Source organism: Rhipicephalus microplus, chromosome 5 (genome assembly GCF_043290135.1).
Source record: "Rhipicephalus microplus isolate Deutch F79 chromosome 5, USDA_Rmic, whole genome shotgun sequence".
Taxonomy (NCBI): domain Eukaryota; kingdom Metazoa; phylum Arthropoda; class Arachnida; order Ixodida; family Ixodidae; genus Rhipicephalus; species Rhipicephalus microplus.
The window spans coordinates 153670278-153687090 of record NC_134704.1 but is presented as its reverse complement, the minus strand read 5'-3'; the positions used below and the strand labels follow the sequence as shown (position 1 = coordinate 153687090).

At 46.3% G+C, this 16813-nt stretch overlaps 1 protein-coding gene across 3 annotated transcripts in view; it reads left to right on the top strand.

The window, feature by feature from the left end:
* The window catches only part of LOC119174141 (mannan-binding lectin serine protease 1), a 115634-nt gene that overhangs the window by 78954 nt on the left and 19867 nt on the right, over nucleotides 1–16813 (top strand). For all 3 annotated transcript variants that reach the window (XM_037424960.2, XM_037424959.2, XM_037424958.2), the window contains exon 11: nucleotides 7670–7909. In XM_037424960.2, the coding sequence (XP_037280857.2) occupies nucleotides 7670–7909 (240 nt within the window). The remainder of the gene's footprint in view (nucleotides 1–7669; nucleotides 7910–16813) is intronic.

The following is a 16813-nucleotide window of genomic DNA, read 5'->3' as shown; positions in this document are numbered from 1 at the left end:
GCAGTCAGGGGTGAAAGTGCTGTGCCATTCTGCGCCAATCTGACCTGCTGTGCCTAGCTGCGCCTAATTGGCAATTCGCGCCTGCAACGCCAAATGCAGTCCAGTTTTGTCATTGACCGAGCAACACGCGTTGGCTACACAAAGGACGCAACCGTGCCAATATTGAATTAGTTCGGTCACGTCGTACTTCGGTTCATGTATGAATCTCTCGCCGCGTGAACAGAATGCATGTATCTTGCTAAGGTGGTGTTTGTATGCATACCTTATTAAGCGACTCTATATATGTTTTTACAGCAAAGCTGTTAGTCAAACTATAAGGCCGGCAGTGGTGTTGCAAAAACCTTACCACGCCGTTGCAGAACAGCCTCCGAGCACTATACGCGGTCTGCGATGGAGACCGCCGAGCCTCATAAAGTGAAAAAATTATAAAAATTAGTACTGGTGCACAAACGACTGCGATACCAATATTTGTAATGTAATGATAACGCGGCACGCTCTTTAGTTCTATTTTTGTTACCACACCATAATGCGTGTCACGCTGCCTTGCGCAAACCGCGCCCGCATGACTTGGAATCATTTAGATAATCCTAAAACCCTTCCGATCAGGTCGCGCGTACATTTATGAGATTATATTACGCGTGCATTTAAAAGAAGTTGTTCTGGAACTCACGCGGCCGCTAGCGATAACACTGGAATCTTCGAAGCCACATGTGTGAGTGACAACGTGCTTAGATGCTTGGCAAAGTATCGACGGCCGAGGCTCTACTAGCGTGCATTGCTTGTAGAGTGACTTTTCGTTTTCTGGGCGCAAGATCGCCCAAATAAAAAGTTCACTCATGAAAACAGCGAGTGCGGCTTTCGTCAACATCACGACCCCGTGACAATACGAAGGCTGACAGCTAACTCTTTTGGATCTGACATAGCGACAGCCTATTCCAAAAAAAAAAAACGATGGTGCAAGGGCATAATACGGCTGCTCCAGGGAGTAATGCTCTTATCGCACCATCTCTTCCCGTTGACAGCGCACCACGTATAATGGTTTATGAGCTGTGCGCTGATGCTCGCAGATAGCGCGCGCGCCAGTTATCGCAATCACGTCCTTAGAATCGAAACTCCCCGCTGCAGCTCCACCGACACCCCCCTATTCCGCCGCGTCTTTTCCGGCTCATTCAAGGCGAGTGGCGCGTTTCTGCTTGAGCATGTGACAGCAGGTGTAGCATGCGCTGAGATGCTATCGCGTGTCCCCTCTGAGCGCAGGAGATCGGCGGCCTCGCTCAATCTCAGCTTGACCAGCTCTCCTCACCTCAGCATGCGTAATCTTACGTGAGGGTAGATCGTGTGATGCGTGAGAATGTTACTTGTAGTTCACGCGGTATGTGGAGGCAATGATGAAAACCCGTCTAGTGTCTGCGTAATTCCTATCGTAATGAAGTCATTTTGACCGAATTGCCTAGCAATGACGCGGTGAGCGACTAAATTTTTCCGTGGTCCTCATGTCGACTGTGGAACTTCAATGACCGAAACATATGTTTTGAATGCGAAGCATTTCTAAGCGAACTTCGGCGACTTTGAGCGTATCTATCTATCTATCTATCTATCTATCTATCTATCTATCTATCTATCTATCTATCTATCTATCTATCTATCTATCTATCTATCTATCTATCTATCTATCTAGGCGCCTACGACTTTTAGCTCTCCTGGCCGTTCGAAACTTGGTATGGCATAACCTGACTGTATGACGAGAATATTTGACTAGTCATAACATGAAAATCAATACATGTATGTCATAAATGTCATGAGTTGCATTTCATGGTACTGCAGCATGTCGCAAAACTAGTATGGTATGGCATAATTTCATGGCGAACACAAGTGACAGACCTTAACATGAAAATCATGACATGCGTGTCATGTAACATGACTACATGCCATGCTCATTACGCGCTCTCGGCAGTTTCGCTAGCGTCACATATACCGAATGTGGTGTTACGGTACGTGAACGGATGAAAAAAGTATACGACTGGTGCAAGCATGATAAATATAAGGTGCGTGTCATGTAACAACATGACTACATGCCACGCTCATGGCGCGCTGGTGGCCGTTTCGCTGGCTTCGCTTATACTAAATTTTCCATTACGGGACGTGAATGGATGAAGACGGTATGAAATGGTGCAAACATGATAAACATGAGATGCATGTAATGTAACAACATGATTACATGCTACGCTCACTATGCTTTCGCGGCCATTTCGCTAGGTTCACATGTACCAAACTCGGTATCACGCGATGCGAACGGACGACATACGTAAATAACACATCCAAACATGATAATCACGACATGCGTGTCATGTAATAACATGACTACGTGCCACACTGATGATGCGCTCGCCGCCGTTTCGCTCGCTTCACATGTGCCAAATTTTGTATTACGTGACGCCAAGGGATGACGAAGGTATGTGACTGGTGCAAGTATGATTATAATGAGATGCGTGTCTTGTAAGAACATGAATACATGCCCCAGTCAAAGCGCCAACACATTGCGACGTGACGCGGTGCGCGTGCTCGCCGGCGTTCATTTCGTCGTGTCACGCCGGTGTCGCAACGCTATGGGCACCGGTCATGCCATATACTCGCAGGGGTGCGCCGCGCTGCGTTGCTTTGACGCATGCGTGCTTCAGAGCGTCCGGCATCCCTCTGTCACGGAAATAGGGAGACGACGTGTTGTCTCCCTATTTGCGACATGCTGCGCGAAATGCTGCGCGTATTGCGACTTGCTGCGCGAAATACAGCATGTCGCATTTCTCGCCGGTTGCCGTCGGGCCGCGCCGATGTACGCTGGGCGCACCGTTCGCGCCTGGCGTCAGAATATAGAATGCTCGCGTTTTGCTAACGTAGTGTCGCTTAGCCCAGCGTGCGCGCGAGTCAACGCTACGTTCGAGTATACTCGGCCCTTCATGATGCACTCGTGCCCGATTAGCTAGCTCCGCATCTACCAAATTTGGTGTTACGTGACGTCAATGGATGACGAAAGTATGTGACTGGTGCAAACATAATAATCCTAACAAGCGTGTCATCTAAGAACATGACAACCTACAACGCTCGTAGCGTGCTCACGGCCAATTCGCTAGCTTCACATATACTAAATTCGGTATCACGTGACGTGAATAAATGACGAAGGTAAATGACACATCCAAACATGATAATCATGACACGTACGTCATGTAAGGCATCATTTACCTCCACCTCGTATCATTGTGCTGTTTTTAAAGTGACATATCAAGCTTTCTCATTCGTGCTTCGCATATCATCGATTCCCACTGTACGTGGGATCTGCCAATTTTTAAAAATTTAGTTTTAGAGCCGTTTTGCTTTAATATAAAGATAACCTATATTGTATTAGATCACCTCTGGTCATGAGTTGGTGTGCATGTTGAATGCGATGTATTGATCATATTTTGAACGTTGAAACATTTTAACAATTATTTTTTCTTCATTCGTCTGAGGCTAGGTCTCCAGAGCGCCATTTATGTTTTTTTTCTTTGAGTTGCGGTGCTTTCACCTTTGATGTTGTAAGGTCTAATATATGACAATGTGGGGTAAGCCTGGTCGCTTTATAAGCATAGCATGCTCAGTAAAAACCACTGAGTTTTTTGTGTTTACCAGAAAGATCGAATTTTAAATAACGGGAATGTGCGACTCGAGAAATCTGCTCTAAACAAAATTTTGATGCTCCAAAAGACACATTTTGGTGCTCCAAAGCTGCTGCAGAACTGCATTATACTTGCTCTCAAAGCTGCTCCGAAAGACTGAAGCCCAACCCTGCGCAGTACACGCGCCTCTGGCCTTTCGCCTCCACCGATATGTGACCGCCTCACAATATTCGAGTCAATGGACGAGCACTATTACCAATACACTACTACCGCTGAAATTTATGGGAAATAGCTCAATAAGCGCCGAACAGGAGCGGCGTTCAAAAACAAACAGTTGTCATGGCGTTGAAAATAACGATCTTTTCACGCAATAGCGTTAAGGAGCTCCTTTCGCAGGTGTTCTGGCGTCGATGTCAGTGTCCGCGTCGTTCTTTGTGAGCGAAAAATTATTATCTTGTGCGTGACCTAAGAATCGAGAAAGACGCATATAACTAAAAACTCTAGGTTTGAGTGAAGAACACTCCCGGATCGTCTGTTTGCAAAGAGGGTGTTCGACCATACAGCCACGCGTCTGATTCTTTTTTAATGCATGAAAGCAGTGTCATCAATTATTGTCACATCCTATACGATTCATCGTTTCTAAATTACGCTTGCATGCACACGTGCGAAGACACAATTTGACACAGTCCAACAAATCTTCAAAATTATTTTCTACAAACACATGCGTCCAGAAGTCCAAGCCACTCCACGCATCTGCTTGTGAATACATTGACAATATCTTTCTCTGCTTGGAAATGCAGTGAAAGTAACTTCCATAATTTAGAAACACGAGTCCCCTTTAGATGCTTCAGAATACAACATGAAATATTGCAGTGATAATGCGTGGTACAAGCGCACAAAGCTATCGAGCGTCAGAACATGTGATTACCCGAATGACTTAAATGTTTGAAGCCGGTCACCTAATACACAACGCTGACTCGTTACTGAATATATTCTCCTAAGTACACGTAGCGAGTGCATAGCAAGCTTCAAACGGTTTCATGCGCTAAGTTTCAAGTACGCACTAGGGACAAGATATCGCTATTACGTTCAACTTTTAGAGGCGAAGTATGGTAAATGCAATCGTTCCTGACTTTAAAAGGGAGCAGTGTTCACTTGTCCGTGACAGACTTTTCTTGCGTAATTCAAATACACCGTGCACTTCACATAAACAATTACCCTCATCGCTCCGCGGTGCTCAAAAACTTTCGTGGTTTAAAACAACGACAATCACCTCACCACATCCAAGTCATGAATTGTTCGCACATTCTGCAAGAAATATACGCCTCTGCACTCGTTTATTTTCAATGTCACGGCTAACTGGGCTTTGTAAAAAGATGTAGATGGTAAGGTTTCATTAGGCGTTCTCAAACTCTTGGCGTGATGCTATTCATAAGTGTCTATTATTGTGAACTTTTCATTTACAAATGTTGACGTTTTGAAACTTTGGTGTGACGTGATGTTCAGAGCGAAAGTTTCGCTCGCTTGTGTTTCTTTCCCAGTTCGCTGCGTGCAATATAGAGAACTTGCCCTTGCTTTGAACTCGTGCTTCGTCTTCTATTTCAGAAATGTTCCGTGAACATTACAATATTGTGCAGATTCTAACCCCAAGCAATTGGTACTTACAAAAGAACATACTGCAATACACAGATAGTCGATAAAAAATAGCAGGCCTGCACGGAAAACGCACCACAGTCACACCAAAAGCTAGACGAGTGGCCTTTGAGAGCCGTTTTTAAACACTCATTGGGTAACTGCTGCAAACACACTTGCTGGGTACCCACTACGATAATAATAATAATAATAATAATAATAATAATAATAATAATAATAATAATAATAATAATAATAATAGTAATAATAATGTCTGGGTAGTAGGCTGGCATTCGCTATGCTATCCTTCATCATTAGTGTGGGAAGCGTTGTATCCACCAAACACTTGCACGGAATTTTGTGCTGATTGTACATGCAGTCACTGACGACGATGAGGAATAATGCGCACGGTAAAGAAACGCAGGTGGTCCAAATTTCCGTAGCCCTTAACTACGGCATATCTCCTAATCATGTGGTGGTTTCGGGACGTTAAACCCCACATAAAAATCATACGAGCACTTATGCCTGAAGTGGAAATGCGCCACAGGTAACAGGTGATCAAGAACAAGCATTCGTAACGGTTTGGAGCACTGGACGACCCACTCGTTACTCTATTCGCATTGTGTGACGCCTGTTTGCATTTTGGCTGTTATAAAAGGCTTCATTACTCGTATTAACGCGATTCCTTTCGCGACATTGAGCCTGCCATATGCAAGTTTCTGGGCACGACCCCAAGTGCCGGCGTGACTCCGTTGTAGAATACTGGATTGGAATGCAGCGGACCCAGGTTCGCGCCCCCACTGTGTCCATGGTACTACTTCTTTTTATTTCATGCGATAGTCGTTACGGACACCGGCGGCTGCGGTGGACAACTACAGCGCCGCGCGTGACCGAAGTTGTGATCTCGTAACAGCTTCCGCTGTAAAAAAAGACAGATTGTTCGAACGGCACGTTTTCTCGTGAGTGCGTCTGCAAGTTTCACAAACAGAGCGCCGTCTAAAAATCATATAAAAAGATAGAAAGGTGCACGAGTGTACAGCAGTGTGAGTACTATACTTTAGTAATCTACGCAATAACACTGACGGTTGCGCAAATGATATAGCGGTGTTGAAAACATTAAAGCACTTTTAGGTGATGCCCTCTGCCTCGAGCGGGATCACTGCCACGGAAAATTCCAAGTCTCATGGTTGGTTCTCTGAAAGATGGATCCTTGAGATAATTGCGATCTTTACAGCCTTGCTGGTATTTGACTACGTCACTTTCACTCCCGCTTTCTTCGTAGACGAGTGCTTGCATTGTCATTGAAGCCAGATTTCAAGAGCACAGATTTCGATGTTTTTCAACAGTTTCCTTTCGTGAAAATCGCATCTTCCGGGGTAAAAAAGTCTATCGTCTATTTTTTTTCTTTCTTTTTTTTTACGTGATTCATCGCACTACGTACCTCTGTTACCAGTTTTTGAGCGTGCGTCCTCGTTCGGCAACATTAAACGCAGCCTTCCCGCCCCCTAAATTTTGATAGAGGGTCTATACACTAAATAATAAAAATACGATTTTTCTTAAATAATCAGGAACCTCGATAAATGCCTTTACCGAGAAAAAATAAATTTGGCTTCGGGCCTCGTTTAGCGCATTCTGGTACTAGTTTCATAATAACGCAATTTGGCTACTACTGATTAGAACTCATCATCTCATCCTCAGATCGCGTAGATGCTTTGAAGCTCGCAATATAAGAAGAAGGAGGAGGAAAATGGAAAGGAATAAACTTTATTGTCGGAAACCAGCATGTTTTGGTGGCCGGGCCTAGGCCCCCATGAGGGTACGTCCCGGGCTTGCCTCGACGCGTCCTCAAGGGCGTGCTGGGTCGCCCATGTTTAGTCGCCGAGAGCGTGGCTCCGCAGAGCCTCACGAAGCTTAGACGAAAGGGTCGTGGTTTTAGTGTGTCTGTACACTGTCGGGCACTTCCACAGCAAATGCGGAAGCGTAGCCAGATGAGTGCCACAGCACCAGCAGTTGGGGGTTGTGTACATGTCCGGGAATATGAGGTGAAGGCGAGCAGGAGAGGGATACAAGTTTGAAGGATTCATTTAAATACCACACAATGTCGACGAAGGTCAACAGGCTCGCACGTACAGATCTCGCGCAACTAAGCGGTTCTTGGCGCTTCTCATGACATCAATACACGCGCCTGCTTCTGTAATTAATAGTGTTTCTGTTCTAAAATGTATTGGAGTCTTTAATAAATGTGACAGCGCACTCATAAACTGTTGAGGGTATTTGAGCTAAACCCCAGTCACGTATGGGTACACTTTACGGCAGCTAAGCGCATAGTGCCATGTATAAAGTGCTTCCAAGCGCATTATCTGAAAAGAGTTGTGTCATGCGTGCAGGCTCTTCTGCGCTACCGCAGCGGCGACGCCTTCTGCAGCGGCAGCCTGGTGAGCGAACGATACGTGCTGACGGCGGCCCACTGCGTCGAGAACCTGCGCACGCGAACAGCTCAAATAGAGGTGGCACTCGGCAAGCTTTACGTCGACCAAGTGGAGGCCGAAGAGCTGGTGACGGACGTTCGCGACATCCGCATACACCCAAACTACCGGCTGGTCACCGTCGACAGTGACATCGCTTTGGTGAGTATTAGTGACACCTTGGTGCTTTACGAGGTTGAAGCTGCATCGCACCGCCACGCTATCCTCGCGCCATAAAGGGGTACTGACACGAAAATGTTCAGTGGGCGTATATTTGAGCAACATTTAAGAGTCTAGAAAACGTACAGCTAAGCGTGAATGCACTATGATAAAGTAATTATATAGTTTTTCTAAAGGTATAAATTTGTTCCTATATTCTACCCTGCATGCACTAAGGAAAAAAGGAAGGCAAAGGAACTGTCAATATGACTAGGATAGTTAAAGTAGTGGAAGAGTTTTACAAAGATCTGTACAGTAGCCGGGACAATCATTACCCTAATGTAAGAGATAGCAGTAACCCAGATGTCATTTCACCAATAACGAAAAGACAAGTCAGGAAAGCCTTGGAGCGAATGCAAATGGGCAAAGCTGCTGGTCAGGATCAGGTAACATCAAATCTGCTGAAAGACAGAGGCCAGATTGTATTACAAAAGTAGCCACTCTTTGTACAAAGTGTCTTCTGACGGTGAAGGTATCGTAGTCTTAGAGGAATGCTAACATCATCTTGATCTATAAGAAAACGAGCGACAAGCACTTGGACAAATACAGGCCGATCACCTTGCTCGTCGTACACAAGCTAAGTACAGAGGTTATTTCTAACTAAATTCAGACATTACAAATAAATCAACCGAAGGATGAAATAGGATTCTGAACAGGCTACTCCACAATCGGCGATGTTCGAACAGTCAATCAGGTGATAAGAAACGCTCCGAATAAACTCAACTACTATACGTAGACTTCGTAGATTACGAGAAGGCATTTGATTCAAAAGAGATATCAGCAGTGATGCAGACATTGCGGAATCACGGCGTCGACAAAGCATACATAAGCATCATGCATGAAGTTCATTGAGGATCAACTGCCACCATAATGTTCCATAAAGAAAGTGGCAGATTACCAATGAAGAAAAAATGTGAGACAAGTGCAGACAAGTGCATGTCGCCTGTGCTATTAACCGCGTGCTTACAGAAGGTTTTCAGAGGTAAAGAATGGGAAGTGTTGGGGACACAATTTAATGGAGAATACCTTAGTAACCGCGTATCGCCGATGAAATTGAGTGGCTGGGTTACTCAGGGGAGGAATTGCAGTTAATAATTACAGGATTAGACAAAGAGAGCAGAATAGTTGGTTTTAAAATAATCTGCAGAAAGCTAAGCTACTGTATGACAACCTCGGAAAAGAACAGTGCTTTGAGATAGGTAGGAGTGCGTTTGAAGTTGCAAAATAGTACGTCTACTTCGAACAGGAAGAACTCGCGGAGCGGGAGCGATAGATTGAAGTAACGAGAAGAATAAAACTCGTATGGAGCGCATTCGGTAAGCATTCTGAAATCATAGCTTGTAGATCACCACTATCTCTCAAGAAGAAGGCTTATAACAGCTGCACCTTGCCGGTACTTAGCTACGGAGCAGAAACTTGAAGGCTTACCAAGAGGGTTCAGTTCAAATTGGAGACGACGCAGCGGGTGAGGGAAAGGAAACTAATAGCCCTATTGAAAAAAAAAAACGTCCACATAGTAATGGTGGATTCCACCATCCGTCATTTTGGTGGAATATGGCGGTGGAAATGGTGGCACATGCTGGAGCGCGAAGCAGCGTTAAAACCACCATGACGAGCTGCCGCTAAAAAAATAATAAAAATAAATGTATAAAAAAGAATGTATCAATCACCCATAAAAAAAAAAGGTGCGCCAGCGGAAAATCGGACCTGGCACTTCCGATTTTCGAACTGAGTACACCAACCCCTGAACCACGCCAGTGATACGTGTGGTAAAGGAGTAGTCAACTCACAAAGTCACTGTTTAACTTCAGTTCTGTTTGTCGTTTACTTGGGAGGGATGCGATCTGCACCTGCTACTAAAATTTGCACATTTGATAAACACGAACAACTGCTGCCACTAACGATTGCCACTGCGATAATGGCAACAGCGCTAAGTTTTTATAACAATTCACAACCGCAAGGAAAAAAAAACAACTCAGTGGACTGAGGAGCAGGTAGAGTTTATCGGCGGTTACTGCCAAGTTTATTATCCGTTTCTCGCTCCTTTCAAAGGGCGATATCAGTTCAGGCTTTTTGACGCTTCTATGCTCATTCGATGGATACGCCCACAAAATTTATTTTGATGTTTTTCGCGCAACGCGCACCGCAGTCGTGCCAGCGCACCGCTGTTGCTCTGTCGCTAGATAGATTAGATTTGTGGGGTTTAACGTCCCAAAACCATCATATGATTATGAGAGACGCCGTAGTGGCAGGCTCCGAAAATTTCGACCACCCGGGGTTCTTTAACGTGCACCCAAATCTGAGTACAGGGGCCTACAACATTTCCGCCTCCATCGGAAATGCAGCCGCCGCAGCTGGGATTTGAACCCGCGACCTGCGGGTCAGCAGCCGAGTACCTTAGCCACTAGACCACCACGGCGGGGCCTGTCGCTAGGAACAGCTACATAACGGCTTGTCCAAAACGAATGCAGTGCGCCAGGAACATTATGCTGCCCCGCCGCGGTGGTCTAGTGGCTAAGGTACTCGGCTGCTGACCCGCAGGTCGCGGGTTCGATTCCCGGTTGCGGCGGCTGCATTTCCGATGGAGGCGGAAATGTTGTAGGCCCGTGTACTCAGATTTGGGTGCACGCTAAAGAACCTCAGGTGGTCGAAATTCCCGGAGCCCTCCACTACGGCGTCTCTCATAATCAAATGGTGGTTTTGGGACGTTACACCCCACAAATCAATCAATCAAGGAACATTATACTATAATATTGGTTCAGTAAGCATACGAATGGACGTGTCTATGTTCTCGCATAAGAGCCAGCGAGGCGCCGGTGAGTGCGACCGGCGGCTGTCGGTGAGGCGAGGCGTACCTTTGGTGGAAGTGCTGCAAGCGCGTCGCATCGATGTTTGTCGCTTCTTGGGCGGCACCGTACACATTAAAAAAGGCTTCATTTAGGGTAAATGAAGCCGCACCTGTGCTGTATTGTCATTTTTTACTCGTCAAAATTGTGTATTTTGAAACCCAGAAGCGCCGATAACACTTATACGGTCAAAGTCGGTTTGACTAACCTTTGGTGGAAATCATAGTGGTAGTACAGAATGGTGAAAGTCAAATTCGCTAGGGCTCACCTTGACGCATGTCGAAAGTGAAAGTTTATGCATATTCGCACGCACTTTGTTAACTTAAAAGTACAGCTCAAATGCACTTTGTTAACTTAAAGGTACAGCTCAAACAATAGAGTGTGCCAGAGTTGCGTTTCTAGCATGGCGACATCAAGTGACCGCAGTGTTCTACTCTAACATTGAAAAGGACAATTGCGAACTGGAGCCCATTTATTTGTCGACAACTGCACGCCGATGTGAAACATTTATTGTCATGTTCACAGTGACAACCCTAGTCTTCTAAACATCACAACAAAGAAACACATCGCGGATGTCAAACTGATGTGAGTGCGTGCGCGAAATGTAAACATGTTCCCGGACGTATATGCTATGCTCCACAAAGATTGAAGCGTTGTTGACACCACAAGAATAAAAAAGAAACGTACTAGAAAGCATATAAAGCAGCGTTGGTTTTTTTTTGACCGTAAATAGGTATCTCGGCGCATCCAAGAATGAAACACTACAAATAAGTGATTTCACATACTCTCATGTGCTTTCCATCATGCCACCGTCATCCACCTTGCTCACCAAGCTATCCACCAAACACGTTTTGCCTCGCCACTATGAGCCGGCATTTTCCACCGTCAGCACCATTGGCTCGCCACCACCACTACCATCTGCCACCATTTTTTCCACTCTCGCCGCTATCAGCCATTATGCCCACTACAGTTTCCACCATATCCACTAATATTTCGACCATATCCACCATTCTTTCCACCATATCCACCAACAATTCCAGCATCCACCGACCCAAGATTTTCAATAGGGAGGCGTAACCTTAAAAAGCAAGAACATAGCAGAGTGGATGAGAGAACAAACCGGGTGTTAATGATATCGCAGTTGATATCAGAAAGAAACGAACATGGGCTGGGCACTTAGCGCGTAGGCAGAATAACCGCGTAAACATAACTGACTGGATTCCCAAACAAGGCAAGCGGGTGACGGAGAGACTTAGAGTTAGGTGGGCAGACGAGATTAGGAAGTTTGCGGGTATAGACTGGCAGCAGCAAGCACAGGACCAAGTTGACTGCGGCACATGGGAGAGGCCTTTGTCCTGCAGATGACGTAGTCAGGCCGATAATGATGATGATGACAGTACCCTGACCTCACACCAGAGTATGAGCTTCTCGTCACGTGGTCGCGCTATATATCGGGGCATTTCCATGGCCGCTCGGTTCCATCAGTGATGTGGAAGTAGCCATTTCGATGTTTCCGTGATGCAAAAGTGGCAGTTTAAGAGGATTTGGTGCTTGACGTCATCAAACCTAGCCACACTGCTGCGTAAAGTCACAGAACGTGTACTGTAGGCTGACCTCAAGCTAGTATCGATGTTGGTAGGGTGCCACGTGGGAAAATTGAATTTATATTGACATAAAACGTTTGAAGAATAATTCACTGGGTCATACATTTGCTCGGAAAGGCCTTTGTCTACAGCATATTTATGCCGTGGTAGAAACAAACTTCCAAATAATTTTGTCACTACCGTTCAGGGATACGTATTGACTCTGCTCATTTAACCATTACAAGCATACCAACGTTCCATCCTACTGTGTTGCGGGGGTTGGCATCTTAATGTTTCTTGTTTTTTAAAAGCCGTTTTTCAGTGTTCGGTGTAAAAACACTGAATAAGCCATTAACTTCAACATTTTTTACGCGGCACTGTGGCAGCCGGTAAAGTGTGCTATGTGACGTCAGAACATTGGCGTGAGTGACAGAACACGCTGCTACGACGCATGCACTGAAAGCCGTTATGGTATACTATTGTATACGCGCTCTGTTCTCCCTGTTAATGAAAGCTCCTTTTTTGGTTTACCGGGGCTCACACATTTGGGTTGGTAGCAATACATCCTGCTCAGAACGTGATGGTGAATGCCAGGAAACAGAACCTGCCATATCTCTATGAGAGTTAGGCAGCATCGTTTACGTCGGCACACCGAACTGTAACAGTTGTTCTCATTGGCTGATGTAGCGCAGCCATCATGAGCGCTCGCAATAGCGAGCATTGCCTTGAAATGTATGCACACCTAGCATACTAGCTATTTCGCTCATATAAACTTCTGAAAAGCCGTCTGACGGTTTAAAGGCATTATGGTAATATTTGAATTTTAGCGAGCAGGAACTCACTTGATGTTCTTTCATTCATTTTTTTCTCCCTTCCTCCGTCACTTTGCATACGTACAAGGTAAATTGTGTTGTTACCTCGAGCCGAAATTAGTTGAAGAAACACTAGCAAGGTATTAAATAAATTTCAGAGGGGGAGGTTTAGGGTTTGTGGCAGCTTTATATGGAGCGTTAACATGACCGTGCTCTTGCAACAGCCAGCAATGTGATAGGAGAAACCACAAAAAAGGTGAGAGGAGAGCAACGAACGAGAGCTTACTCGCATTGGAGATCTTCAAAACAAAACATCTTTTATGACGTAAGTGACACGCAGCTTTCTTTTCTTTAGATGTAGCCTTATTAATGCTGCATAATTGGCATTCTTTTCGTACTTCCGGCTGTGGGAGTATTGTTGCGTGAAGACGGGAAATCAAAATTGGCACCTAAAGGTATTGCTGGATTATAGTGGCCATATACGTAAACACAGACTCCTACGTGCGACAGACTGAAAAAGAGGCAGGTGAAGAGGCCCTTTTTCCGTCTTCTGGCAACGTTCCTGATTTCGATTCAATGGAATGACGCGCTAATCTACGCACGAGCTGGTCTCAGATATGCGTGGTATGACAATGTTTACTTTTCGCACTCTGCTACAGCACTTTTTATAGAACGACATGATTACTTGCACGCCCTCTGTTTGTTCACGTCACTCTCAGGTCATGGAATAGGCATAGCTTTTAGTTCTCATTCGCGCCACGCTTCCAAGCTAAAGAGAAGACAAAAGCGTAACTTCCCATATGTATAGATATATATTGTTAAGGCGTTTATTAGCCGGTCCACAGCGAGCAAGCACAATCGCGACAGTAACGGCCAAGCACGGGCTCTCAGCGCGAGCGGCGCCCTTGTTGGGTAGCCCCACTAGAAGGTACTCAAGAGTTCGACTGTCACACATGTCCCGTTTATTAGGGAGGCGATCGCCGGGCTAATTCCAAGAGCCGAAGTATCGGCCCCCCGAACCGCACCACGAAAGCGTGGACAATTTAGAAGTGGTCCTTATTGGTGCGCCAGCGGACGCCGGCTGTGGCCCAAAGAACAAGACAGAGCCGAGAGTTGATAAACAAACAAATTATATTCTCAATAATGGCAGATCGAAAACAATACACAAAAATGCACACTCCACAATTGTTGCATACAATATGTCACCAATCAAACCAATCAATCCACGTACTACACAATACAATCAGCCACACGTGAAACAACGGACACGGACAATTCACACTACAATGCAGTCGCATGCATTTAACAACCAAGACACTTAAAGACTAAAGAGATAGAAAACCTATTCAGTCCAAAGTCCTTGGAACAAAAGTCTGAATGATACTCTTCCGAGAATCACTCACTCAAAGTCCAGCGTTGTTGTCGTTCCGCAGCCCTCGAAGTTTCTCTTCCAGGAAACCTCGCCGAAGTTTCTCTTCTAGGAAACCTCCCGTCTTCAATTGGCCACTCTTCAAACTTCAACTTCTTCGCCGGAACACGTCGGCTTCACACCCGCAGCTGTTGCCACGGGTGTTCGCTCGATAGCGGTGAACACACGCTCTGGCCTGTAGCCCGAGCCTTCACCCCTCAGGTGGAAATCCTCTTCATCTCCGGCTTCGTCCCTACGGACCAAAACCTTCGCCGACTACACGGCGGAATCCCTACGCGCTCTGGCGTTAACTTCCGTCTCCTCCTGTTCTGTCACTACGGGCAGAACCTTCGCCGACTCCACGGCAGAATTCCTACGCGCTCTGGCGTTAACTTCCGTCACCTCCTGTTCTGTCACTACGGGCAGAACCTTCGCCGACTACACGGCGGAATTCCTACGCGCTCCGGCGCTAACTTTCCGTCTTCTCCTGCTTTCTCGTCTCGGCCGCTCGATTAAATACCTTCCGCGCCACCTTCCAGAAATTTCTCGTCATTTCGTCGGCGCGATACGCAGCGAAGGCTGGGGAGAGGCACGAGACGGTTCGACTGCCCTCTCCGGAGGATGATTCACTCGGTCTGACCCCGCCTCCTTCGTTCTAGAAAAATCGCGGTCTTGCTGGGCCGCCGATGTGGGGTGAGGAGGATCGTCTGCGAAGCCGTGCTTCTGCGGGGAGAGCGCGCGCCCGGGAGCCCTGGATGTTTGCTTTCTTTTTTTTTTACCTCGCGGCGTTTCTGCCGCCCGTTGTCGCAAGGATTTGGCGGCGCGCTCTTGTTTAGCGCTCGTTCTGTGACACTGCCCCCCACTTTAAGAATATTATCTCATAATATTCAAAACCACACAAACGAGCGCGAACAGTCACCACACATTCTCACAGACTGTAACACAATCCGTCGCTCATGACACTTCACATTCACAATATATCACTCAATACAATCTTACATTGTAGTTCAATTCCACAGCACATGAAATATAACCACAGGCACATGATTACAACACTTCATCACACATTCCAAACAATACAAACGTACAAAGTTCTGTCTATACAACAATTATACAACACTATACATCACATCACAGCACAACACTTCGACACTTGTGACACAGGATAACAAGAACATTAACACAACATATGTCACTCAGCCCTGCCAAACACATTCTGATTCCACCTCAGCACCTATCTTGAGTACTTCGAACAGCGCTTGCGCCCCTTTTTGCGGTGCTCGCTCGATCTCTTCTTGTGTTTCCACGTTCCCTTTCGGCGAGCCCTTTCCTGAGGCGTCGTCTCAGCCATCGTTGTCTCTTCCGACACCGTTAACGCGTCATTACATTCGACGGGTCCTGTCTGTTTATTTACCCGCTTGATCATGCCTCTACTTTTTGCCCGGCTGGCCAACTCCGTCTCCTTTACACTGTCAGTCGGTTGAGGTCGTGCCGACGTACGTCCAGTTGCTCGGCCTGTGAACTTATTCGACACGATCGTCTTCTCCTTCGCTGTCTCTTGCGCCGCAGCTTCACCTTGGGCTCTAGTGAGACCCGTCACGGGATGCTCCTCCACTGTATCTCGCGGCCGCTGTGTTGGCGAGGGCTCTATCTTCGGGTCTTCTCCTAAACATTCTGGATCACTTGGCCCTCGCGCCCCGTCGATGTTTCCGATGACAAGGTCATACAGGGGGGTCGTCATGCATAAAGCAGTAACCTTCCCGCTGAAGTACGGGGTTTCAACCTCAATTTCTGCTTCGGGAAGCATCCGAACCGTACGGTCAATTAGGCAAACCGGTTTCGTTCTGCCTGTCAACTCACTTTCCCGTACCAAATTTCTCCGAACGATAACAGTGGAGCTGCCGGTATCTCTTAACACCGTAACTTTTTTGCCCGCAACTTTTCCAGGCCGCGCTGGCATTCCTTTCGTAACACCGGTTGGCTGTTTTGACATTACAGCACCGACAATAGGAATTTTCTCCCCATTTTTCAATTCTACGAATCCGTCGGTGACGGCATTATTATCGGATTTCGGTGCCACTTGCACACAGGATACCTGGTGAGTTTGGCTCGCTCCGTTTCGACATGCATCTGCTTTGTGCCCGGTCTGACCACACTTGAAACATTTCACTACCGTAGGGCTCGTAAAGATCGTTCGA